Source organism: Myotis myotis, unplaced genomic scaffold (genome assembly GCF_014108235.1).
Source record: "Myotis myotis isolate mMyoMyo1 unplaced genomic scaffold, mMyoMyo1.p scaffold_m19_p_9, whole genome shotgun sequence".
NCBI classification, from domain to species: domain Eukaryota; kingdom Metazoa; phylum Chordata; class Mammalia; order Chiroptera; family Vespertilionidae; genus Myotis; species Myotis myotis.
The window spans coordinates 38,674,040-38,699,053 of NW_023416401.1; the positions used below are offsets into that span (position 1 = coordinate 38,674,040).

The 25,014-nt window shown below is 40.7% G+C and overlaps 2 protein-coding genes across 10 annotated transcripts in view; both read right to left on the minus strand.

The window, feature by feature from the left end:
• USP14 (ubiquitin specific peptidase 14) overlaps positions 1-18,400 on the minus strand; it is a 58,237-nt gene extending 39,837 nt beyond the window's left edge. For 2 of the 7 annotated variants that reach the window (XM_036321281.1, XM_036321277.1), the window contains exons 1-2: positions 3,737-3,898; positions 521-553 (exon numbers count right to left, since the gene is read on the minus strand). In XM_036321281.1, the coding sequence (XP_036177174.1) occupies positions 521-553; positions 3,737-3,898 (195 nt within the window). Of the gene's footprint in view, positions 1-520; positions 554-3,736; positions 3,899-5,343; positions 5,455-7,246; positions 7,401-7,603; positions 7,806-18,279 lie in introns of those variants that run through there. The other 5 variants (XM_036321275.1, XM_036321276.1, XM_036321279.1 and 2 more) reach the window with 5 other exon arrangements.
• A 3,385-nt stretch (positions 18,401-21,785) lies between these two features.
• ROCK1 (Rho associated coiled-coil containing protein kinase 1) overlaps positions 21,786-25,014 on the minus strand; it is a 138,208-nt gene continuing 134,979 nt past the window's right edge. For 2 of the 3 annotated variants that reach the window (XM_036320995.1, XM_036320994.1), the window contains exons 31-33: positions 24,614-24,875; positions 23,136-23,343; positions 21,786-22,030 (exon numbers count right to left, since the gene is read on the minus strand). In XM_036320995.1, coding sequence (XP_036176888.1) covers positions 22,027-22,030; positions 23,136-23,343; positions 24,614-24,875 — 474 coding nt within the window. In that variant the 3' untranslated portion in view covers positions 21,786-22,026. Of the gene's footprint in view, positions 22,031-23,135; positions 23,344-24,613; positions 24,876-25,014 lie in introns of those variants that run through there. The other variant, XM_036320996.1, reaches the window with a different exon arrangement.

A 25,014-nucleotide genomic window follows, 5' to 3' on the forward strand; every position in this document is an offset into this window, starting at 1 on the left:
AAGCTCTGCTAAGAGAATAATATAAAGACTTAAACAAATGAAGTAGACCATATTTAAGGATTTTAATACTCAATACTGTTATGATGTGCATTCTCCCCAAATTGAACTACAAATTCAATGTAATCTCAAACAAAATTCCAGGAGTCCATTTGTAGAAATTGACAGCCTTCTCTAAAATTATACAAAAATTCAAAGGAGCTAAAACAGTCTCAAAGAAGAAAAGGTTGGAGAACTTACACTATCTTATTCTCAGACTTATAAAGCTTTAATAATCAAGAATACGGTAGTGGTGTAAGTTTTATCTAATATATAGTATATGAAACAAGAGGCCAAAAACAGACGTACAATTAATTTTCAAGAAAGTTTCCAACACAAGTCAATAGAAAGAGAAAAGTATTTTCAACAGATGTTGCTGGAACAATTCAATGTACACATGGAAAAAAGGACATTTGGAATATATTTTTAAATAATAATTAGGAAATTGCATTATAATAAATAGTGTTCTTAGGATTATACTTACATTTTTTATTTTGATGTTTCCCCAATCGTCATCCTGTTTTAAAGACAAATAAAAAACTTTTAATCACCCCTGTACAATCCAAACATATTCTAATAATCAACTAATTATAAGCTACTCAAAATATAATTTTTTCTGTCAGATTTTATTTAAATTATTGTAATCAAAGTGTTTTTTTAAAAAACACATGCAATCCTAAAGATACTAAGTCTATCAATTGCTTAAACTACATAAGACACAATCTAAAACAGGAAACCTGGCAGCACCAAAAGTACTAAAAAAGACCTGATTGATGACAAATGAAAGATGCTAATTTTTGCATGTTCGTTGCATGTTTGGAATCAACAGAGCCAATATCTACCTTAGGTGACAAGACTGAAGAGTAATATGAAATAAGGTCTGCATAATTAGGGTAACTACAGAATTTGTCATCCAAATCAGGAGACTCTTGATAAAATGCTATTGAAAATGGTCCCAGGAGAGTAAACAGGACCACCCAATGCAAAGTAACCCTTAATAATACTTGCTCTGTCCAATGTTTCTTAAGTACAAAATTTCACATCTACGAAACAATTAAACAATACTTTTACTTGAATATGTTCAATTAAATCAAGATTTTTTTTTTTAAATATATATATTATTGATTTTTTACAGAGAGGAAGGGAGAGAGATAGAGAGTTAGAAACATCGATGAGAGCGAAACATCAATTAGCTGCCTCCTGCACATCTCCTACTGGGGATGTGCCCGCAACCCAGGTACATGCCCTTGACCGGAATCGAACCTGGGACCTTTCAGTCCGCAGGCCGACGCTCTATCCACTGAGCCAAACCGGTTTTGGCAAGATTTTTTCTTCTTAATACCGTGAGTAGTTCACAGATATTTTGGCCTACTAAAGCTATGCCCTTCCCTATACAGGACAGTCAGTTCTATATTACTCCTTTTTTTTGAAGAAGGTACAGGCACTCAATCTGCTTCCTTTTGGAGGAGTAACTAATTATTTCTCCAGACACCCTGCTTCAAAGTTGCACATTAACTTCCTAAAGACCCAGGTGGGTCAGTGGTTGAGCATCGCCCTATAAACCAGATCACGGTTCGACTCCTGGTTGGGGCACATGACGGAATTGTGGGCTCAATTCCCAGTAGGGGCCGATCAATGATCCTCTCTCACCATTGATGCTTATATCTCTCTCTCTCTCCCTTCCTCTCTCTGAAATCAATAACAACATATTAATAATAATAATAAAAAAAAGACTTCTCAGTTTAAGGGCTACTACTGCTAATTATAAGTAATAACAACTATATATGCCCCCTCAGAGCACTTATCCCAGGTCACAAGAGCTGGGAGATGAACCCAAATCTACTTGACTTGTACATCATATTCCCTTTTGGTATCTTACTTTATCTTACTTAAAGCTCGCTGATGCTATTTCCTCATTTATAAAATATATAAAATACAATTACTTTCATCATTTTTTAAATATATACAGATGAGAATTTTTTTAAATAATAAAAGCCTGACACAAAGTATTCAATAAGTGATAGTTATTTAGTAGTCAATTTCATTTAATTAGCATTTTTCTAAAATTCCCTACAGTACACCATCAGTTCAGACATGTCTTGTTTTACTACCTTTGCTTTATTGCACTTTGCAGATATTGTGATTTTTACAAGACCCTCTTCCAGCAAAAATGTGAAGGCTCAGAAAATTATCATTTTTTAGCAATAAAGTGTTTTTTAATTAAGGTATATACATTGTTTTTCTAGACATAATGCTATTGCACACTTAACAAACTTTACTGCAGTGGTTTGGAACCAAATCTGCAATATCTCTGAGGTATGCCTGCACACAGCTCAGCAGAAATTAGGTTAGCCTATATAGTAAAAGGCTAATATGCAAATCAACAGAACGATAGAACAACCAGTCACTATGACCCGCACTGATCACCAGGGGCAGATGCTCAGCACAGGAGCTGCCCCCTGGTGGACAGTGCACTCCAACAGGGGGAGCACCACTCAGGCAGAAGTCAGGCTCACAGCTGGTGAGCACAGCAGTGGTGGCAGGAACCTCTCCCACCTCTGTGGCAGCACTAAGGATGTCCAACTGAGGACTTTCGCCCACTCCAGTGAAGCGGGCCTAAGCCGTCAGTCGGACATCCCCCGAGGGCTCCCTGACTGCGAGAGGGCACAGGCCAGGCTGAGGGACCCCCCCCCCCCCAGTGCACGAATTTCATACACTAGGCCTCTAGTCAATAACTAAAAGTTCATACTGCAACTTGGAGGAGAAATAATGTTTCTTCACCAACATCTGTTTTACTGCCCACCTAACAGGGGTAGCCAGCCCTTAGCATTTCATATCTAACTCTTGAAGTATGTTTTAAAAACTATACTTATACAGTATTATAAATAACAATGAAGAAAATACCTTTGCATCTTTTTTTGTGGCCCTTCATCAATGATGCTAGTAAGCTTGGACTCTTAACTATAGTCAATGTGATCATTCCAAGGGAAGTTGAAAAAATTTAATTCTCTATTTTTTTAAACAAAATTTTTTCTCTCCCACCTCCAGACAGGTTTTAGATAGCAATTACTCTTAAGAGAATGAAGTTCTTTTTTAAGGGATAGGATGCAAGAAAGGCCACAGGAAACAAATTAAGTTTTCCAGTATTTCAAAATCAGGGCTTGACCTGACTCCCATGACCCACAGAGGTATTCATTAATATAGTGCATTTGAAAATAAAAAATTTAGTGATGTTTTTATAATATAATGTTTGAAATGGCTACAATGTTCCTCCTTAAACTAATATGAATAAAATAGTTACAATCCCATAACTATATATTCACCAAATAAAAAAACCTCATATGCCACATTTCACTAGTTATATAATAATCCTATATACTAAAAGGCTAATATGCAAATTGACCAAATGGCCTTAAGACTGGTCGCTATGACACTCACTGACTACAGGGGGAGGAGGAGGAGTGCCGCTCAGCCAAAAGCCGAGCACAGCGGCGGTGGCAGGAGCCTCTCCCGCCTCTGCGGCAGCACTAAGGATATCCCACTGCTGGCTTACAGCCATCAGTCAGACATCCCCTGAGGGCTCCTGGGCTGCAAGAGGGCGCAGGCCGGACTGAGGGACCCATGCCCCCCGCCCCGAGTGCATGAATTTCATGCACCGGACCTCTAGTATTATATAATGAAAATATGGACTAAGTTTTACCTTCAATGTTCCTCCTTTCACCATAACTTTCTGTCTGGATGGCTGGACTCCAGTCAGTGCAAAAAGCTGAGCCTTGAACACCATTGGAGGTTCATCAGTATTCAATTCTACACCTTCAAATTTCTCTTTTCCCCACTTCACGGTAACTGAAAACAAAACCATAATTTATTGTTTTCATTTACAAAATAACAGGACTTCAGATTGAGAAGAAAGCTAGTTCTTGAAAGCCAAACTATGTCATTCATCTTTTTATGTTCATAATGCCTATACTAAATCAGAAGTGACCTGAATGCAGTAGGTCCTGAACAAAATTTAACTGGATCTAATCCAACTTCTCATTTGATAAATAAGGAAACCAACAGTTAAGAGAAGTTGGTTGACTTACTAATGTCAAAAAGACTAGTTAGTAAATATTCAAGTCTTCAGAATCTTATATCAATAATTTCTGCAAAATATGATCACAATGAAATATTTCCCAGAATAAGGTTCACAGACTTCAAAATGTATTTTAATTAAGCAGTCATTAAAATCTACATACAGTTGGAATACAGAGGAGAAAGAGAGGTTTTTGAGAGGTGATTAGAGAGAAAAAAAATTGGGAGATAAAAGAGTATTTAAAACAAGTTAAGGAATACAGATTCTGAATTCTAAGAATTGAAAAGTGTGGTTCCTGAGCACAAGATGGTCAAATATTAAAAATTATATATTTCTTTGGTTATATAAAGATATAATTAAGTCACTAAAAAATATTGAAATCCTACTTCACAGCCATTCAAATAGCTATTTAGAAAATAATGTGGTGAAAACTGGAACCGTTGTTATTGCTAATGAGACTATAAGGTATGGCAGTACCTAACAAAATTAAACACAGAATTACCATATGATCCAGTAATTCTACTTCTAGGTGTATACCGAAAAGTATGCAAAGCAGGGACTGAAACTGATATTTTATACCCATGTTCATAGCAGCATTATTCACAATAGCCAAAAGATGGGAGCAACCCAAGTGTCCATCAGATAAATGGGTGAACAAAATATGGCATACATCCACAATGAATATTATCTGCCTTAAAAAGTAATGAAATTCTTACACACTGTACAACATGGATAAATCTTGGAGACATTATATACTAAGCAAAATAAGGCAGACACAAAAGTACAATTATTGTATGATTCCACTTATATGAGGTACCTAGAGTGGTCAAATTCAGAGGCAGAAAGTAGAATGGAGGAAATGGAAAAAGGGAGTATATTGTTCAATGAAACAGTTTCAGTTTAGAAACATGAAAAAGTTTGGGAAGTGGTTAGTGATGATGACTACACAACAATGTGAATGTACTAAATGCCAAAAACTGTACACTTAAAAATGATTAAAATAGTAAATTTTATGTTACATATACTTTACCATAATAAAAAAATTTCAATCAACCAATAAAAAACTTTCAATTAGCCTCATAAAATAGCTAATTTTTGAAATATGTAAAAATAAACAAACTCAAGGATATAGTTTGTTTCCACTAAAAACTTTATACCTATTTAAAACAAGACTCTCACAACTATCAGCTGTCTGATTTCCAACTACTAAAATCAGAATATGAAAAACTGACCTTGACTCCAAATACCAATTCTTTCATCAGTTCAGTTAATGTATTCAGCATTCATTCAATGATAAGTCCAGTAACAAGCATTAGGGAAGACCCTATGAAGTTATTTATAGTCTAACAAGGGAGAAATGGAGAAGTAAAGGTTAAGATAAATAATATAAGTATTATAAATGCTACAGGAGTACAGAAGAATGCTTCCTGAGCAAGGAAGAGTTCCCTGGAGGAAGTAATAACTGTGTTTTCACTATCAATTTTTTATCACTATCAAGCTAAGACTCAAAGATAAATTAGGTGTTAGCCAGAAAAAAGAAAAGCATTCCTGGAAAAGACAAGAAAAACATAAAGCAGCATGGTATATAATTCCCAGAGTGAACCAGAATCAGCTGAAACTGGAAGCTGGCCAAGGATCAAGTCAAGGAAGATAACATAAGTTATGCTAAAACATACAGGCTTTATGTCATAGAAAATGTGCAATCTCTGAAAGGTTTTCATAAAGGCAACTTTGGTCTGGTTTGAACATTAGATGATGCTAGCAGCAGCAGGGAAATTGAAGAGGGTACAACTGTAAACATTGAGATAAGCTAAAAACATAATAGTACAAGCAAAACACAGGACTAAGCCAGAACAATATGGAAGAGGAACCTATCTGAAATGTACTTAGCTATGTCACATGGGCAAGTTACTTAAACTTTTTTGCTAACCCATAAAGGAGAATTATACCAGTATCTCAGGATTATGTTGCAGATTGAAACAAAGCTACATGTACAAAAACACTAGCTTTGTACCAGGCACACAGGTGGTCACTGAGTTTTATGGCACTTACCTTAACTATATAAAAATCTGGATATTTAATTTTCTAACAAAACGTATGAAACAGTACTTAAAACGTTCTCGTTTTAATATAGGGCTTTTTGCAGAATCTGAAAATAGAGATTCTCAATATAGAGATGTCAGAGGAAGAAACCTTAGAAATCGACTTCAATTCCCCCATTTTGGAAATAAGGAAAAGTTTGATTAAATATTTAAGAAGGAACTCGGTTTTTAAGATCGACAGTTTGGTGAATATAGGCATATTTTTAGGGGAACAAAAGAGAGGGGTTGGTTTTGTTGTGTGTGTTTAAGTATTAGCCTACGGTGGGATTTATCATCAACATTAGTGCTCCCTCAACTCTACATTGCATAAATGTAACATTTCAAGTATCATTCTGTTAAATTATTGTGTAATTATCCTATTGCTAATCATTACAGAAACAGCTTGAGCAATCACTATTAAAGCATTTCATTGAAGAATCTAGATCAAGAATCCACCTCGATGTTAAAGGGTACTTTTCTGCTGCATGTCATTCTTTGAAAATGCTGAATCTTCGATTAGAGGAATTATGATCGTCAGGTAGGGCCAACGAAACACACACATCCATAGCCAACTGAAGCCACCACGTACATCTTAGCTGCCATTTTGAATCAGATTAGGAAACAGGAAGGTCCATTAATTAAAAACTTGACCACCGGCCAACCCCCTAGAGACCGAGACTACCATCAGGCAACAATCCGTCAAACGCCAACCAAAAGGAAACGATGCCCGCGGACAGGTGCACTGCACTCATCTGCCTCCCAGAGCTAACGCCATGCTTCGGACTTCGAAACTCAGTACGTTTGATGAAGTAAAAACGCAGTAAACACACACGCGCGCGCGCGCACACACACAAACACAAAGTCGCAATCCGCTTTGGAACTAAACAGAAACTGGTACCAAAGAGGGTCTTGCAGCGGCAGCCCAAGGGGTAAGCGAAGGGAAACCCCGGTCCCTCCATCCCTCCCCGGCCTCAGGATTCCCTCCGTGCGCCCCCAGGCACAGCCACCCCCCCCCCCCCGCACCCCGAGCCCGGCCCGGGGCCCCAGGACACACCCTCACCTGTCCCCGCTCGCGAGGACAGCGACAGAAACTATTCTGCAGAGTCACCGCTCCCGGAGGCCGACGCGCCGGCTTCCCCATCGCCACTCCCGCTCCCACCCCACCCACCAGGCGGCCCTGGACAGACAGCGCCCCCGCGCGTGGCCGGGCGCGACGGGCATGGCGAGAGAGAGAGAGAGGCCAGCTCCGCTCCACGCCGCCGCCACCCCCGCCCACGCCTCCCCGCTCCCTTCCCGTCCCCTCCCCCGCCCCTGCTCAGCCGGGCGTCCGCCCCGCAGGCCAGGCCTCCTGACAGGCCTAGCGCTGACGAGAAGCGAGGAGCGCGGGGCCGGAGGCGAGAGGGGAGCTCACCGGAGTACAGCGGCATGGCGGGGGGTGCGGGGAGGCGACGGCACAGGGAGGCTGCGCCTGGCAAGGGCGGCGAAGGGAAAGGGACACGAAGAAGCTATGGCAGCGGGCGAGAGGGCAGCGCGGGGTTGGCGGCAGCTCGGGTGCGACAGGAGCCTCATTCAAACCGGCCACTAGCGATGACGCAGCAACACGCAGTTCGCCCGCCGAGCTGGAGGCGGCGAGGAGCGGGGCGGCGAGGCGGGGCCTGGAGGGTGGAGGGCCGGCGCGGTGGGGAGGGAGCCGGGATTGGCGGAGGCCGGCGAGACGGCGGGCGCGGCGCGTGGGCTCGCGGCCCCTGCGCCACTCGGCGGGGCGCCTGCGCACTGCACGCCCCCGCCCCCGCCCGCCGGCCACGTGGGCTTGGCCCCGCCCATCCTGGCCGCTGGTGCAGTGGGAACTTGATGTTCTTGCGGCTTCTTAAAAAAGTCTTTCCCCCCTTTTTACGAAACCGTGGGTCAGTAGAAGCCGGGGATTCTTGTTGTGCATGTAGCCAGTGGTAGAGCTGAGAGAGCCCTTGCTCCACCCCTCAAACCGGTATGTTTACTTCGTAATGAAAACAGCTAGCCCTCCCTTTAAGGATTTTTGTGGCAAAAATGAATACGGTGTATGACCAAGTTTGTTTTAAGCACACCCCTCCCCCTTTGGTGCAACTAACTTCTATCTAGCCTCATTGGGGGACATAGGGATCTGAATTTAAGACAAATGGGGCAAAGTGAGGGTGTGGAGTGATGCTAATAACTGAAAGCATAAAAGAAAATTTACATAGCTGGCCTGCCTCAATGTCAGCGCGAGTTATTGATGATAGCAACCTTGCCCCACATACCATACGCTGCTAAGCCTGGTCTACATGTGTCTAATGGATAGAATCTTCTGCTTAAGGTTGACTTCTTTAAATAATTAATATATTGGTAATATCTTAACCTGAATGTAAATAAATAAAATGTAAAAAACAATACTATCAGAAAGTGAATTATCTACGGTTTATTGTGTAGAATGCCCTCTCCTCATCTGGCCAACAGAAGTTGTATCCAACTTTAAAGTCTCCATTTAATGCTCTCATATACATTTAAAGCCTACTCCTGCAATTATCCTTTCCTATCAAGTCTACTCCTGCAATTATCCTCTTCTATCATGTAGCATTACATTGTAGCTGTTTGCTTCTCTTATTTAATAAGTATATATTGAGTGCAAGATCCTCAACACAGAAACTGTGGATACAAAGATGAATCAAACAAAAGTTCTGCCTTCATAAGACTGAGAATCTACTAGGAGTACTGAAATATGCACACACTAACTACATGGGCCTCTGAATTAGTTAAAGCTCTTGGCTATAAACAACAGAAACCAAAGAAGAAATTGATTGGTAGAATGTAGGGTAAGCTAACAGAATCAATAGGAAACGCAGCAAACCAAGCTTAGCTATTGTATAGGAACCAAGGGATATGGGCACCAGGGAACATGGACAAAGTCATGTCACAGGAACCATCTGGCCACTCCTGCCATCACCTCCATGAGTAATTTCTAATTCTGTGTCTACTTCATACCCTCAAGATTCCATAGACCAAACAAGAATATATAATTGGCCAATGATGAGGAAAGGAATGCCTGGCTCTGCTTCCCACTCAGACATATTGGGGTAGGGGGCATGGGCTGCCCAAAATAGAAGGGCTATGTATTAGTTTCCTATGGCTACTGTAACAATTACTACAAACTTAGTGGCCTGAAACAACACAAATTTATCATTTTACAGTTCTGGCCTACCGAAGTCTAAGAATGGTCTTAACCTTAAGGTGTTGGCAAGACTGCACTCTTTCTAGAGGCTCTATGTAGAATTCATTCCTTACCTATTTCCAGAACCTAGAGGCTGCCACATTCTTTGTCTCATGGCCCATTCCAGCAATGGCACTACTCCAGCCTCTGCTTCCATCCTCACAGCTCCTGCACGGACTCTGATCCTTTGTCTCCATCTTGATTACATTTGGCCCCACCTGGGTAATCCAGGCTATTCTTCTCACCTTAAATTCATACTTGATTATATCTGCAAAGACCTTTTGCATAGAAGGTGGTATATTCACAGGTTCAAGAGATTAGGACATGGGCATCTCTGGAGTAACATTATTCTGCCATGGGTATAAAAAAACAAGACAAACAAAAAAGAGAAACAGGGGACTCTTTTCCCCTCCCCACATGGGAGTCTGTACTTGTTCTTCAATAAATTTCCACCTTTGCTATTAAAAAACAAAATAAAACAGCAAAGCCCTAGCTAGTTTGGCTCAGTGGATAGAGCGTCAGACTGCAGACTGAAGGGTCCTGGGTTAGATTCTGGTCAAGGGCACATGCCGAGGTTGCAGGTTTGATCCCCAGTAGGGGGCGTGCAGGAGGCAGCCAATCAATGATTCTCTCATTGATGTTTCTATCTCTCTATCGCTCTCCCTTCCTTTCTGAAATCAATAAAAATATATATTTTTTAAAAACACCAAATATTGACTATGCTTTCTTATAGCATCTATAATTTTAATATTCCTATGTCTTTTTTCCTCTACTAAATTATAAACTCTTGGAGGGGAAAAAAACAGCCTTAAATAATCTAGGAATTTATATTCCGAAATATTATATATATATATATATATATATATATATATATCAAACTATTTAAATATGTGTAAATATGTATAATATTTTATGTGTAATGTATATTATAAAAAGCCAGTGGCCGGAACGCCGGAACACTAGAACGACCAAACGCCCGGTCACCAGGAGGTCCATTGATGGGTCTCCTGCCGCGGTGGGTCTCAGTCTTGCATGATTTTGTGTGCTGGACCTCTAGTATATTATATTTCCAAATTGTGGGTAGGGACGGGGCCTGGAACAGTGCTTCACCTATAAAATGTGTTCAATAAGCATTTCCTAAATAAATGCATAACTTAATTTTCAGTCAAGAGATAAGGCAAATTATATTAGGGTGAATGCTATGCTGCTATAACAGACATCAAAATTCAATTGCTAAAAAAAAAATTCAATTGCTAAAAAGTTGTGGATGAGTGGGGGAGAGCAATGGCTCTGCTACATGAGGTCATTCAAAGGCCAACATTCCCTAAAGCAGTTCTTTTCAAGTTTAATGTGAATATGAATCACCCAGGACAGTGATGGCGAACCTTTTGAGCTCGGCGTGTCAGCATTTTGAAAAACCCTAACTTAACTCTGGTGCCGTGTCACATATAGAACTTTTTTGATATTTGCAACCATAGTAAAACAAAGATTTATATTTTTTATATTTATTTTATATATTTAAATGCCATTTAACAAAGAAAAATCAACCAAAAAAATGAGTTTGCGTGTCACCTCTGACAAGCATGTCATAGGTTCGACATCACTGACCTAGGACCTTGTTAAAATTCAGATTCTGAATCAGTAGGTCTGGGATGATGTCTAAGATACCAAGCTCTCAGGAAAGCACCCTTTTTGTTTGTTCTTTTTAAGAAAAATCCTCACCCGAGGATATTTTTTCCATTGATTTTTAAAGAGAGTGGGAGGGAGAGGGAGAGACAGAAACATTGAGGTGAGAGAGACATTAATTGGTTGCCTCATTACACCCCCCCCCCCCCCCAGCCCAGAGCCCAGAGCCTGCAACCAAGCTACATGCCCTTGACCAGAATTGAACCCTGGACCCTCCAGTCCGAAGTCCTAAACTCTATCCACTGAGCCAAACTGACTAGGGCAAAAATCACCCTTTTGAGCAGCAAGTCATTAAGGGAGTTGGTTGAAGATGGGCTGCAGGACCATCTGGGTTTTAGCCCACAGGAAGAAGAAATAGAAGGGAGGGAATTACAGGGTAGCATTTTCCTTTCAGCAAAAGTTATGGAAAGGATGTGAAACAAATCACTTCCATTCACAGTTCATTGGTAAAAACAGTTCCTGGCCTCCATGCATGGAAGTCCAGGAAATGTGGTCTCTAACAGGGCAGAGGGATTCAAGCTTAAACTCCATTTTATGCAAGAGGGAGGCAATAGATTTTGGTGGAAAATCAGCTGTCTCTGCCAAGCAAATGTTGGACTCTTGTAAGTAATGTTCAAGCTCATAATGTTTTCCTAACATAAGTGACAACACTCCTGGTTGCTTAGAGGGTTTTGTGTGTGTTTTTTTGATCTGTAAAAGGAAAATTATAATATCTGTCCCTGGGTCCTCTCAATGTTCTAAAATTTAAATAGCTAGATGAGTGCATATATGTCAGGAATAATGACCAAATAGAGCTTATCTAGAGCAGAATGAATACCAGGTACACGTATATGTTTAAACATCTACCTTCTAGGCTAAATTATATTCCAGAAGTTCTAATTAATGAACCCAAAACAGAAGTAAATGATTTGTAATTCTCACCCTCAAAAAATTTATTTCAGAAACAAAAATGTCCACAATTGGACAGAAATAAACAGTTCTGGCCTAATATTTCCCTATCTATACTAACTTATACTTCAATTAAATTCAATGATGCTTGAATTACTGTGCTTTTTTGCTTTCCATTTTTGTTCCCCCACCCCTACCTTAGAATCAAGTTCTCCCTATTTTCTCTCCACTTACATCTCACCTCCATGACACATTTCTACCTTACAAACAACAAATTTGTCTGTCTCTTTAAGAAGTTGCTTTTTTTGATCATTTGTTTAACATTTAATATTTACTGTCTTTTTTATATATGTATATAGTAGATATATTTTATCTTTTCATCTAAACTATGAAAATTCTTTGTACCTCCTTCAGAAATATTTCATGGTTAACTGAATTAGAAAATTTCAGGACTATGCTGTTCTCTGAAGAACTTATAATTTTAATTAGATCACTATGTGTATTATCTACTTCATATCTTCTTCATTTCTGTATCTGCTAGGCCTGCACAGGCCCAGCGTGAAGTAAGTACCCTATCTATTTGCTAAATAATGGATGGCTGGTGTTGGTGATAGGAATTCAAAGAAAAAGAAATGGAAGCAAGTGGAAGGCAATTGGGGGGCAGGAAGATCTTAGAGAGGAATAAAAAGCAAAACAATTATTTATTGATTGCCTATTCATGGACCCTGCATGCAGGAGCTCATAGTTTGCCAGAAAATGTAGAAAAATATTAAAATAATTAATAACTATGCATGTGAAGGATGGGAAGGAGATAGCTAGAATAGAGCAGAGGATATGTGCAGGCTGTAGCAATAGATAATGTAGGATGGCTAATGTGGGACATGATTATAGAGAGCCTGTGTGCCAGGGTAAAAAATGTAGGAGTTTTCTATCTTCCTGAAGTCTCTAGACATCACCTACAAGAAAAGTAATACTGACATTTCCATGTGCTAGACTTTTCCAGATGATGTCTCATTCCAAAGCAAACGTCTAAGTCAAGAATTCTTTTATAGGGATCCCAGTGAGTCAAGGCAGAAAGGCCATTTTATGTTGTCTACTTTTAAAACTAGAGAAAAGTAATACATGTACAAGGTTTAAAATGCAAACAGTAACAGGAAGATATTTAAAGAAAAAGCTCTCTCTCCCCATCCCAGCCCCAATCCCACTTCTCACAGGCAGCTGACTTGTACCCTTTGTGATTTAGGGCTCCTGGTGATCACCTTCATAATTCTAAATAATATTCTTATAACCCTATTTGTTAATTTATCAAGTTACACAATATCTATTGAATCCCATTGTAAAATATGAGGATGTAGCTTATTATGGGGTATCTTTCTCCCCTTTCCATTCCTACTTTTCCCAACTGGTGTGAACCAGTGGTTAAGCATCGACCTATGAACCAGGAGGTCATGGTTCGATTCCTGGTCTGGGCATATGCCTGGGTTGTGGGCTTGGCCCCCAGTGTGGGGCGTGTAGGAGGCAGACAATTAATTATTCTCTCTAATCATTGATGTTTCTATCTCTCTCTCCCTAAAATCAATAAAAAAAGTAAAATATTATCCAGTTTCATTGTTTTATGTCTGGGCATGTATTTTATTTTAATTTATCCTTCTCATTACTAGAGGTAAGCTTTCAAACTAAGGACTTCGTTTTTAATATTGCCTAATCTCTCTTTTGGAATTAATATATTGAAAATCTGTATTACCAGTTTCCAGATTTAACAAAAATTCTTAAGTTTTGCCTAATTACCTCATTTGCCCTTCCCTCTTTTTCTTTGCTCAAGAGCCTCAGTTAAGTATCTCTAAAAATATATGGATTGTCCTAGCCAGTTTGGCTCAGTGGATAGAGTGTCAGCCTGTGGACTGAAGGGTCCCTGGTTCGATTCCGATTAAGGGTACATGCCTGAGTTGCAACTCAATCTCCAGTGGGGGGCGTGCAGGAGGCAGCCGATCAATGAATCTCATCATTGATGTTTCTATCTCTCGCTCCCTCTCCTTTTCTCTCTGAAATCAATAAAAACATATTTTAAAAAATATATATATGGATTTTCTTATATAACCACAATGTCATTATCACATCTAAATGTTTTTTTGTCTGTTTTGTTTTGTTTTCTAGATTCAGGATCCAGATGAGATTCATATATTACAATGGGTTGTTATGACACCTAAGTCTTCTAAAGTAAAGCAGCTTTCCCTTCTCCTTCCCTTCCTTTATTTTCATGCCATTGATATTTAGAAAAGCCAGGTAACTTGTTTCATACTGTAAAATGTCCTGTATTCTAGAGTTTTTGGTTTGCCATTTTTTGGACACCATTAAAATTGTTTTTTTCTTGTCCCCATCTACGCTAATAAAAGACAAAATGCAAACTGACCATACCTTTGCTATGCCTTACGCCACGCCCACCACCCAATCAGAGCAACTATATACAAATTAACCCAAGATGGCGGCCGGCAGCCACGGAGCTGGAGCAAGCAGGAGGCTTGGTTGCCCCAATGATGGAGGAAGCCGAGCTTCCCGCCTGCCGCGGCTGGCTCTGAGATCCACTCAAAGCAACAAAGTTTCAATTATAGAAGATAAATAAACCCAAGATACCTTTCAGCAGGCCGTGGCAATGGAGCTGGAGCGAGCAGAAGGCTTGGGTTGCCCCTGGTGATGGAGGAAGGCATGCTTCCCTCCCGCCTGCCCTGGCCAGCTCTGAGCTCCTCTCAAGGCTACACAATTTCAATTATAGAAGGTAAATAAATCCCAGAATAAAAAAAGAAAAAGAAAAAAAGGAGAGGCTGGGAGCTTCCATCGCCAGGGGTGCTTAGCCAGCCTGAAAATGGCCCTCAGCCCCTCACCCAGACTGGCCAGGCACCCCACCCTAAAGGGGGTGTGGCCAGCCTGAAAACAGCCATCAGCCCCTCACCCAGGCTGGCCAGGAACCCCAGTGGGGACCCCCACCCTGAAGGGGGTATGACCAGCTGCAAACAGCCATCAGCCCCTCACTGAGGCTGGCCAGGCACCCCAGTGGGGACCCCCACCCTGAAGGGGGTATGACCAGCCTGTGAACACCCATCAGCCCCTCACCCAGGCTGGCCAGGCACCCAAGTGGGACCCCCCACCCTGATCCAGGACACCCTTCAGGGCAAACCAGCCGGCCCCCACCCGTGCACCAGGCCTCTATCCTATATAATAAAAGGGTAATATGCAAATTGACCCTAACAGCAGAAGGACTGGGAATGACTGGTCACTATGACACACACTGACCACCAGGGGGCAGATGCTCAATGCAGGAGCTTTCCCCTGGTGGTCAGTGCACTCCCACAGGGGGAGCTCTGCTCAGCCACAAGCCAGGCTGATGGCTGCCAGTACAGCGGTGGTGGTGGGAGCCTCTCCCGCCTCCACAGCAGCACTAAGGATGTTTGACTGCAGCTTAGGTCTGCTCCCTGCTGGTAAGTGGACATCCCCCGAGGGCTGCTGGGCTGCCAGAGGGATGTCTGACTGCCAGCTTGGACCCGATCCCTCAGGGAGCGGGCCTAAGCCAGCAGGTGGACATCCTCCGAGGGGTCCAAGACTGCAAGAGGGCATAGGCCAGGCTGAGAGACACCCCCCCACCCCCAAGTGCACAAATTTTTGTGCACTGGGCCTCTAGTATACCTTATAAAAGAAATTAGCTCATGCAATTATGGAGGCTGAGAATTCCCAAGATCCACAGCCACCAAGTTGGAGACTCAGGAGAGCTGATGGCATAATTTTCATTTGAAAGTTAGCAGGCTTGTGATCTAGAAGAGTTGATATTTCAGTTTGAGTCTGAAGGCCAGGAAAGACCAATGTCCCAGCTCATGCAGCCAGGCAGGAGGAGTTCCTTCTTACTCAGCCTTTTTGTTCTATTCAGGTCGTCAACTGATTGCATGAGGCCCATGCACATTCGAGAAAGCAACCCGCATTTCTCAGTCTACAGATTCAATGTTGATCTCTTGCAGAAACATCCTCACAGAATAATGTTTGGCCAGATGTCTAGGCATCCTATGGCCCAGTTAAGCTGACACATAAAATTAATCATTACTACTGGTATAACAAAAACCATGACACAATCAGAGGAATCACCTTGATTGACAGTCAAAACAGAACACAATAGCAGAAGGGAAGTTCCTCCCGCTCCTATTCCCCAAAATTAGGATGCTGAAACAAAAAAGGAAAATAGATGTTGGATGACAAAACCATAAATAACCCCTATAATGTCTTTGGCTTTGCCATCAAAAGAGACTAGAATGACTCCAAAGCTTCACTAATACTGTGCAAAATCATGTAAAATTGGTCAAAAACATGTTGCATTCAAAGATACTGATATTAGGCAAGTCTAACAGTGCCATTACTATGGAATGAGCAAGACATTCTTGAATCACTTTCAACCTCAGCTCCTGATCCTGTGTTACTCACCTTTAATTATGTAAACAATTTCTTTAAAAATATATTTTTATTGATATCAGAGAGAAAGGGAGAGGGAGAGAGAAATAGAAACATCAGTGATGAGAATCATGGATTGGTTGCCTCCTGCACACACCCCCACTGGAGATTGAGCCCACAACCTGGGCATGTGCCCAGACCGGGAAAAAGTTATACTAAATTGAAGGAAATAGAGAAGGTAAATCAAACCACTTTCAGTAAAACCTGGGTATTTATTTGAGGTGATCATGTATAAAAGCTTTGATTTGTTGGCCAAAGAAAAAGGAAATAATTGTGGTAAGTGGACATCCCCCGAGGGCTGCTGGGCTGCCAGAGGGATGTCTGACTGCCAGCTTGGACAGCAGTCCCCAATTGGACTTGGACATCATTGTTCCCCAATAATTCTTGACTTTATCAGAATATTATGTATTCTTGCTTCCTTGATGGCAGGCTTGGCCTTATGACTTGCTCTGGTGATGAGATGTGAATGTAAGTGATGTGGGTCATGTCTAGGCAGAAGCCTTTTGAGTTAGCTCCTGAGTCACCATGTTGTTTTCCTTTGCCATGATCAGTGGTAACACAAACAGAGGCTGCTCCATCACCTGGGTTGCTAGAGTGACTAGCACGTGGAACAAAGCTACAGCTGAGGGAGAAAAACCTTTGTTTCCATAAACCACTGAGATTTACGGGATTATTTGATACTACTGCACAATCCAGCCTCTCCTGACTAATGCTGTATGGTGACTAAGCAAAACTGTAGTAAGGTGGTTGAACAGACCCTAAAGATTCTAAACCACATTCTTAAAGCTTAAGCCTAGAAGTCTTTTTCTTTCTTTGGTAGAAATTATGATGTTTTGAAAACTTATATAGGAATGTAAAATGCAAGAATAGTCAAGTCAATCTGGAAGAAATATGAAGTTGGAGAACTTAACACTACAGATATAAAATCTTATAAAGCTACAGTAATAAAAAGTGTGATATTGGCAAGAACAGAGAAATAGATTGGTCACCTGATTTATGATTCAGGATGAATTATCTTTTTGATAGATACTGAGGATCAATTGGATATCCACATGGAGAAAAACAAACAAAAAAACCCCTTTAACCTCTACATCACACATACATACACATGAATTCCATACGGATTGTAGATCTAAATGTGCAAGTTTAAACAATAACGTTTCCAGAAACTATCACAGAATCATTTCCATGACCCTGCAGAATAGAAAGATTTCTAAACAGGACACAAACTGGCCGGGCAGCTCAACTGGTAAGACCATTGTCCCAATATGCCAAGGTTGTGTGTTTGATCCCAGGTTGGAGCACATACAAGCAGCAACCAATGAATGTATAACAAATGTGGAACAACACATTGATGTTTTTCTCTCTCTCTCTCTCTAAAAATTAATAAAAAATACATTTTACTTTAGTACATTAGGTGAATGGTTCTAAGAGGATGGTTAAGGACATTGTCAAGAAAATGAAGAGTCTGAGATTTAACTGTACTTGCAAACAGAAGTCAGCCTGCCAACATTTCATGGATCCTGGCAAAAGACATGAGACTCCTGGATCACAGCCAAACAACTTTACACTAACAGTACAAGCAGCATGAGCTTCATGTTCTTGTCAATTACCCTTGCCCCACAAGTCCCATGGGAGCAATGCAAAGTGGCTCAGGTGGGTGCCTGAACATACCATGGGTTTTTACATCACAGCTGAGGAACCCCAAGTTTAGGGTACCTGAATCTTTTGTAAAGAATTCAAGCAAATCTGCCCAACTTTTGCAGATCTGGAGGGAACACTAATATACCGGACGGTACACATACCTGCCTTCCCCTCGAGGAGACACAATATCTTCCACGGTTGTTCACTATGAAGAACTCCTTGGAAAAGATTCTGGAAAAAAGGCTGCCAGAGCCTCTCTCTGCCCATAAGATATGAGAAATGTAAGAGATACAGGTAAAATGGTTTCCCAATAGACCAGGGATGAGGAATGTCTGGCCCAAGAGCCGTAAAAGGCCCTCCAAGTCATTTGATCTGGCCCTACCAAGGCATTAGGGTGAGTTAATTAAATGTTTGACCAAATACAGCATGCTAATTTTTCAGTTGATAATTTTGTATGGCCTGTGAATCTACACTAATAAAAGAGAAACATGGTAATTGGCGTACGACTGCTACCCTTTTCATTGGCTAATCAGCGAGATATGCAAATTAACTGTCAGCCAAGATGGCGGCCGGCAGCCAGGCAGCTTGAAACTAACATGAGGCTTGCTTGCCTCAGTGACGGAGGAAACCAGGAGGAAACCAACGTTCCCCGCCTGCGGCTGCAGGCCTCTGAGCTGCAGTTTGAAACATTTTAACAAATACCACAGGACTTCAGCCAGCAGATTCGCAACATTGTATGCAAAGGCCAGAAACCTACTTTCAGGAGCGGAGGCCGAAGAGCTGGAGCCAAGCCTCAAGCTAAAGCTGGCCCAGGATTAAAAAAAAAAAAAAAAAGGAAAAAAGGAGCGTTTGGGAGTTCAGTCACCCCCAGCCTGAAAACAGCCCTCAGCCCCTCACCCAGACTTGCCAGGCACCCCAGTGGGGACCCCCACCCTGAAGGGTATGTGACCAGCTGCAAACAGCCATCATCCCCTCATCCAGGCTGGCCAGGCACCCCAGTGGGGACCCCCACCCTGATCCAGGACACCCTTCAGGGCAAACGAGCTGGCCCCCACCCGTGCACCAGGCCTCTACCCTATATAGTAAAAGGGTAATATGCCTCCCAGCACCGGGATCAGCAGAGCCGGGAGGCCTCCCGGCACCGGGATCAGCATGACAGGGGGCAGCGTCCAAACCCCCTGATCGCCCTGCGGCTGTGTGTGACGGGGTAGAGCCATAACCTCCCCATCGGCCCTGCCCTGAGTGTGACAGTGGCGGCGCCCCAACCCCCTGATTGGCCTGGCTCTATGGGTGATAGAGGGCGGCGCCCCAACCCACTGATCCGCCCTGCTCTGTGTGTGACAGGGGACGGTGCCCCAACTCCCCTATCAGACCTACTCTGTGAGTGACAGGGGGGAGCTCCTCAACCCCCTGATGGGCCCTGCTCTGTGCATGACAGGAGGGAGCTCCCCAACCCCTTGATGGGCCCTGCTCTGTGCATGACAGGGTACGGAGCCCCAACCCCCCTGATGGGCCCTGCTCTGTGTGTGACAGGGGGCAGTGCCCCAACCCCCGGATTGGCCCTGCTCTGTGCGTGACAGGGGGTCGTGCCGCAACCTCCCCATCGACCCTGCCTTGAGTGTGGCAGGGGGTGGTGCCCCAACCCCCCAATCGGCCCTGCTCTGAGCCCGACCAGGGGCTGCACCTAGGGACTGGGCCTGCCCTCTGCCACCCGGGAGCAGGCCTAAGCCAGCAGGTTGTTATCTCCCGAGGGGTCCCAGACTGCTAGAGGGCACAGGCCGGGCTGAGGGACCCCCCCTTCCCCCCGAGTGCACAAATTTTTGTGCACCGGGCCTCTAGTGATATTATAAATATCCATATGGCCCTTGGCAGAAATAAGTTTCCCTACCCCTGCAAAGACATTAGTCAACTTTTCATTTCAACTGTAGCCATTCTTCTTTTAGAATCCAAACAGGTTCTATCTTTTAAAAACTAACTTTAGCCGAAACCGGTTTGGCTTAGTGGATAGAGCGTCGGCCTGCGGACTGAAAGGTCCCAGGTTCGATTCCGGTCAAGGGCATGTACCTGGGTTGCGGGCACATCCCCAGTAGGAGATGTGCAGGAGGCAGCTGATCGATGTTTCTCTCTCATCGATGTTTCTAACTCTCTATCTCTCTCCCTTCCTCTCTGTAAAAAATCAATAATATATATATTTAAAAAAAAAAAAAAAACAAACTAACTTTAATCTAATTGTGGAATTGAACAAACATTTGTACATAGTCAGAAACTAATTTATAGCATGATTTCTTTTCATTTCAGACAGGAGAAATCACCATACAGTCATTATTAAAGGTATCCATCCATAAATTACTTTTATTTCTCATTAAATGAGCACAAAGTCATTAGCATATTAATAACAGATATGTTTATTATTACATATCCATCAGTGCGGCTTTCAATACCACTTGAAACATGCATATCATCCTAGAGACGAATCAGTTTTCCAGTGCTTATTTGATACACATTACTGCAAAGCCATTATAAATTACTGAGGAGGTATTTGGTTAAAAAAATAAACAATAAATCATACTGCCCATATAAATCTACTCTTGCTATTGCACAAGAGTTTATCAGTATTTATCTGGTAATTCCTATGTTAACTGGAAAACATCACAGATGTATTGCCATAATTTTCTTTTATATTGGTGCAACCTTCTACATGTTTTGCAGTTTTATAAAGTCATTCATTATTTTAGCAGGTAGTTTGATGCAAAGATTGTACTTAATTTATGAAAGTCCAACAAACCTCTAAATATTTAAAATTAAACCAAATATCAATGAAAAACTCACTGACACATAATTTTTTGAAAATATGTTTTGTGAAACTTCTATATTTAGACATGGCAGTAAAATAATTCTCTCAAATTAAGGCACTAAAAGCTCAATGCAACGCCCATTGAAGTGTTCTAAGAATAATTTACATTTCAAACAGTGCATACATTTCTTATATGTTTGTTAACTTAATGTCTTTATCACTTAAAACCACAAAGAAATACATTATACAATTACGGAAATGATGTACCCCACAAAATGTTTTTAAACTTGGTTCTTTTTTACAGTTAGTTCCTAAAGTCTCTAGTAGTAAAATAACTCAATATGGCTTGGCAAAAATGCATAGATTAAGTGTAATATTTTTTGCCTTCTCCCATTCACCAATCTACAAATTTGCTGAAACACATACAGTATTTTGTAAAGCAAAATGTAAGATATTTATTCTCCATTAAGTCCACCACGGCAATCAACAATAAGGCTTTTAGATTCTACAGTGAGGGCACTGAAGTCAAGTGAAGTCACCGCTTTCTTAAAATAGTTTTGTATAGTCTTGCAAGAGCACAAAAACTGAAGTCATTAAAAAAATTGCAGTTGTCTCATTTTGAGATATTTTCTTTACTCCTTCCATGAGCTGATCTTGATAGTGATGGCCATTCCACTTAAAAGTGAAAGTCCCTTCCTCTCACTCATCCGAGGAAACTGTGTTCTATCATGATTGACAGGCATTTTCTTAGAAATTCAAAAAGGCAGCACCTTTTAAATATATATATATATATATATATATATATATATATATATATATATATATATATATCCAGCTAAGCTTTTCACCAATTGTATTTGCATTACATAGTAATAATTAATCTAATCTACCTGTAGGCAAACCCGCAATAAAAAAAAAAAAAACAACCCACAAAAAACAAAAACAAAACACTTGGTGTGCTTTTGTGCCAAAGCATGGACAGAATAACAGCAATCTTAACCCTGAAGCCTGTGATATTGTGTCAAAGGAACAGCCTGCCTGTTCTGCATGGTTAAAGGAGCCTGGTTTATCAGGTAGCATCCCACACGATTCCACACGGTGTTAGGTCACATGGTTAACTGTTGGTGGGGAAAAAAGAAAAACTATAATTTAAAAAATGTACTCAGTTGTAGGGAAAGTTAAATTACATTATTTTTATATCTAATAACACATAAAACTTGAAAAACAAGAAAATGGAAAAATACACTTAATATTATCTCCTTTTTGCTTCTACTCTATTTCAAACACATATATTTCACACACATATATGCATATACTAGTATACACACACACTTTACAAAGCAAAAAAAAAAGCAATTTTAAATAATTTTAGATCTAGCTTTTAGCCTATACAGGAGGGGATTGATATAGGATTCTACAGAGAGGCAAATCTGTGATAGGTCTCACTTTTAGAGTCAAATGCCCCTCTTAATATAGGGACTACATTCCAGCAAAAGTTGGCATTTGGTACAGGAGAAAAAGCATGGGCTTTAGAATTAGATGAAAAGGGGTTCCAATCCTGACTATGCTACTAGTTAGCTGTGTGATCTTGTTCAAGTTATCTAATTCCTTTAAGTCTCATTTACTCATGTCAAAATGAGAACTTACTGAGAAGTTTATTTGTAACATCATAGTCACTGATAATACCAAATGATTTTGATTAAAAAAAACCCCACTATGTCAATATAGTTAAAAATAAAAAATGAGCAAAGTTTTCTATAAATCTGCTTACATTATAAAAGGGATAAACCACAAGATTTTAAAACATTATGGGCTATGGGTGGGAAGTAATCAACCAAGAACCTGTATGCATATATGCATGGCCCACGGCCACAGGTAATAGGGCAGTGAGGGCCTGGGGGATGGGAGGGAGGGAGGCTGGGGGTGAGCTGGAGGGGGTCAATGGGGGAATAAAGGGGACATACGTAATACTTTCAACAATAAAGAATTATTAAAACAAAACAAAACAAAAACCATTATGGGCTAAATATGTGCCATGTATACCAACCAATGACAAAATCTGACATGGAAGTAAATCAATATGATATATAGAAATATTACTAACTTCTAACAGGAATCAGTTAAACTAATTGTAAAATCATTTCTAGTCATATATAAATACCTAGCTACATATGATACTCATCACTATCACATTGTTAAAAAGGTAAGCATTTCAATCCTTACCTAGTTTTTCCAGATGTATTTTTGACCACTTTCCGGAAAGACTGATTTGCAGTGGATCTTGTAGAAAGTGTTCGAGGGGATGCACGAACAAAACCAGATGGTGGATTCTTAGGTATCTTTTTCACTAAATGAGTTACCCATTTCTTTTGTTCATCCTGAGAACATGCTAACAACAGCATATCTCTTGCTGATGTTACATCATAACTAACTATAAGAAAAAAAAGAGTAGAATTAAAGTCATATAAAATCTAAAAAAGCCCTATTAAATGCATAATTTTCTAAGTTCTTAAAATCTGAAAAGATTTACTATGTATGCTTAGTTAAGCTTGGACAGTATCCCTTTCTTCTTAATATAATTAAGGCTGAAATTTAAAAAGAAAACACTAGTTATAAACTAGTAAGAAAAACAAAGTAAAACCAGAAACACAATAAATGCATTAGTGAAACAAATAAATATATATTTAGAACACAGGTTTCTTATCTTAAAATAACTATATTCTGTATTATTTCCCTCTAGCTACCTCTGGTAAAATAGATATTTTGTCTATGATACAGCATACTGGTCCAGGCAGTGAAAGCCAGATAAAAAGAAAACAAATCAGGCCTGGCTGCATGGCTCAGCGGTTGAGTGTCAACTTATAAACCAGGAGGTCACAGTCAGATTTCTGGTCAGGGCTAACGATATGCCTGGGTTTGGGGCTCGATCCCCAGTGTGGGGCGTGCAGGAGGCAGCTAATCAATGATGATCTCTCATCATTGATGTTTCTATCTCTCTCTCCCTCTCACTTCCTCTCTGAATCAATAAAAAAAAGAAAATACGTCAGAGGTAAAAATTCAAGGGGGTGGGGGGCATATAGTGGAACTCACCTATAGCTCTCTCTCCAATTTATAACTTTTTTTCTTTTTACAAATGGGTGATTCTCTTTTAAAGACATTATGTTCAAAGTCAAATCTATGACTGTAAAATGACTGCTGTATGTTGCTCCACCAGTGTGAAAATGTTACTTCTTATAACCTTTTTTTCTTAAATTTGAGCATTCTGTATTTATTTGAAGGATCCAGACCAATGGAGGTAGATAATACCTTGCAACAAAGGTTCTTTAGACATATATTTCACAGCTTATACTCTTTTCAACTTGGTATAGAAAATGCTACACTTGAAAAAGTTACTGGGATGTAATTCTCTAATTTGTTTTATGTGTGTGTGTTTCTTGTTTTTTTTTTTAAATATATTTTTTATTGATTTCAGAGAGGAAGGAAGAGGGAGAGGTAGAAACATCAATGATGAGAATCCTTGATCGGCTGCCTCCTGCACGCCCCCTACTGGGGATTGAGCCCACAATCCTGGCATGTGCCCTTGACTGGAATCGAACCTGGACAGATGGGACCTTTCTGTCCACAGGCCTGCACTCTATCCACTGAGCCAAACCAGCTAGGGCTCTAATTTGTTTTAAGTTGTAAAATTTTTCATGCCTTACCTTTACATGGAGAAATTAAGTCCTCTTTCTTATCTAAGTGATCTCTGTGGCACTTAACATGGCATCTTCGACATTCTAGGGCAGGGGGTGGCTTAAAAACATGCCAGAGAGGTTTGGCACAGGCCTCACAGTTGGCGGGAAAGTGGTAGAGTGTAGGAATGAACTCATGGCCTTTGTGATTCTGAAAATTAGTTTTTTCAGCTTGTTGTACTGGTTCCATCTCTACATCTTTTCTACATTCACCTTCATTTGCATAAAGTATCTATTCAGGAATGGTAAAAGAAAGAAGATAAAAAAGATTTGTATCTGTACATACAAATTTCAAATGTATAAAAGCATTGGTGAATATATATTTACCTCAAAAAATATATTTAGTATTTAGGTAAAAAATCTTCTGAAAT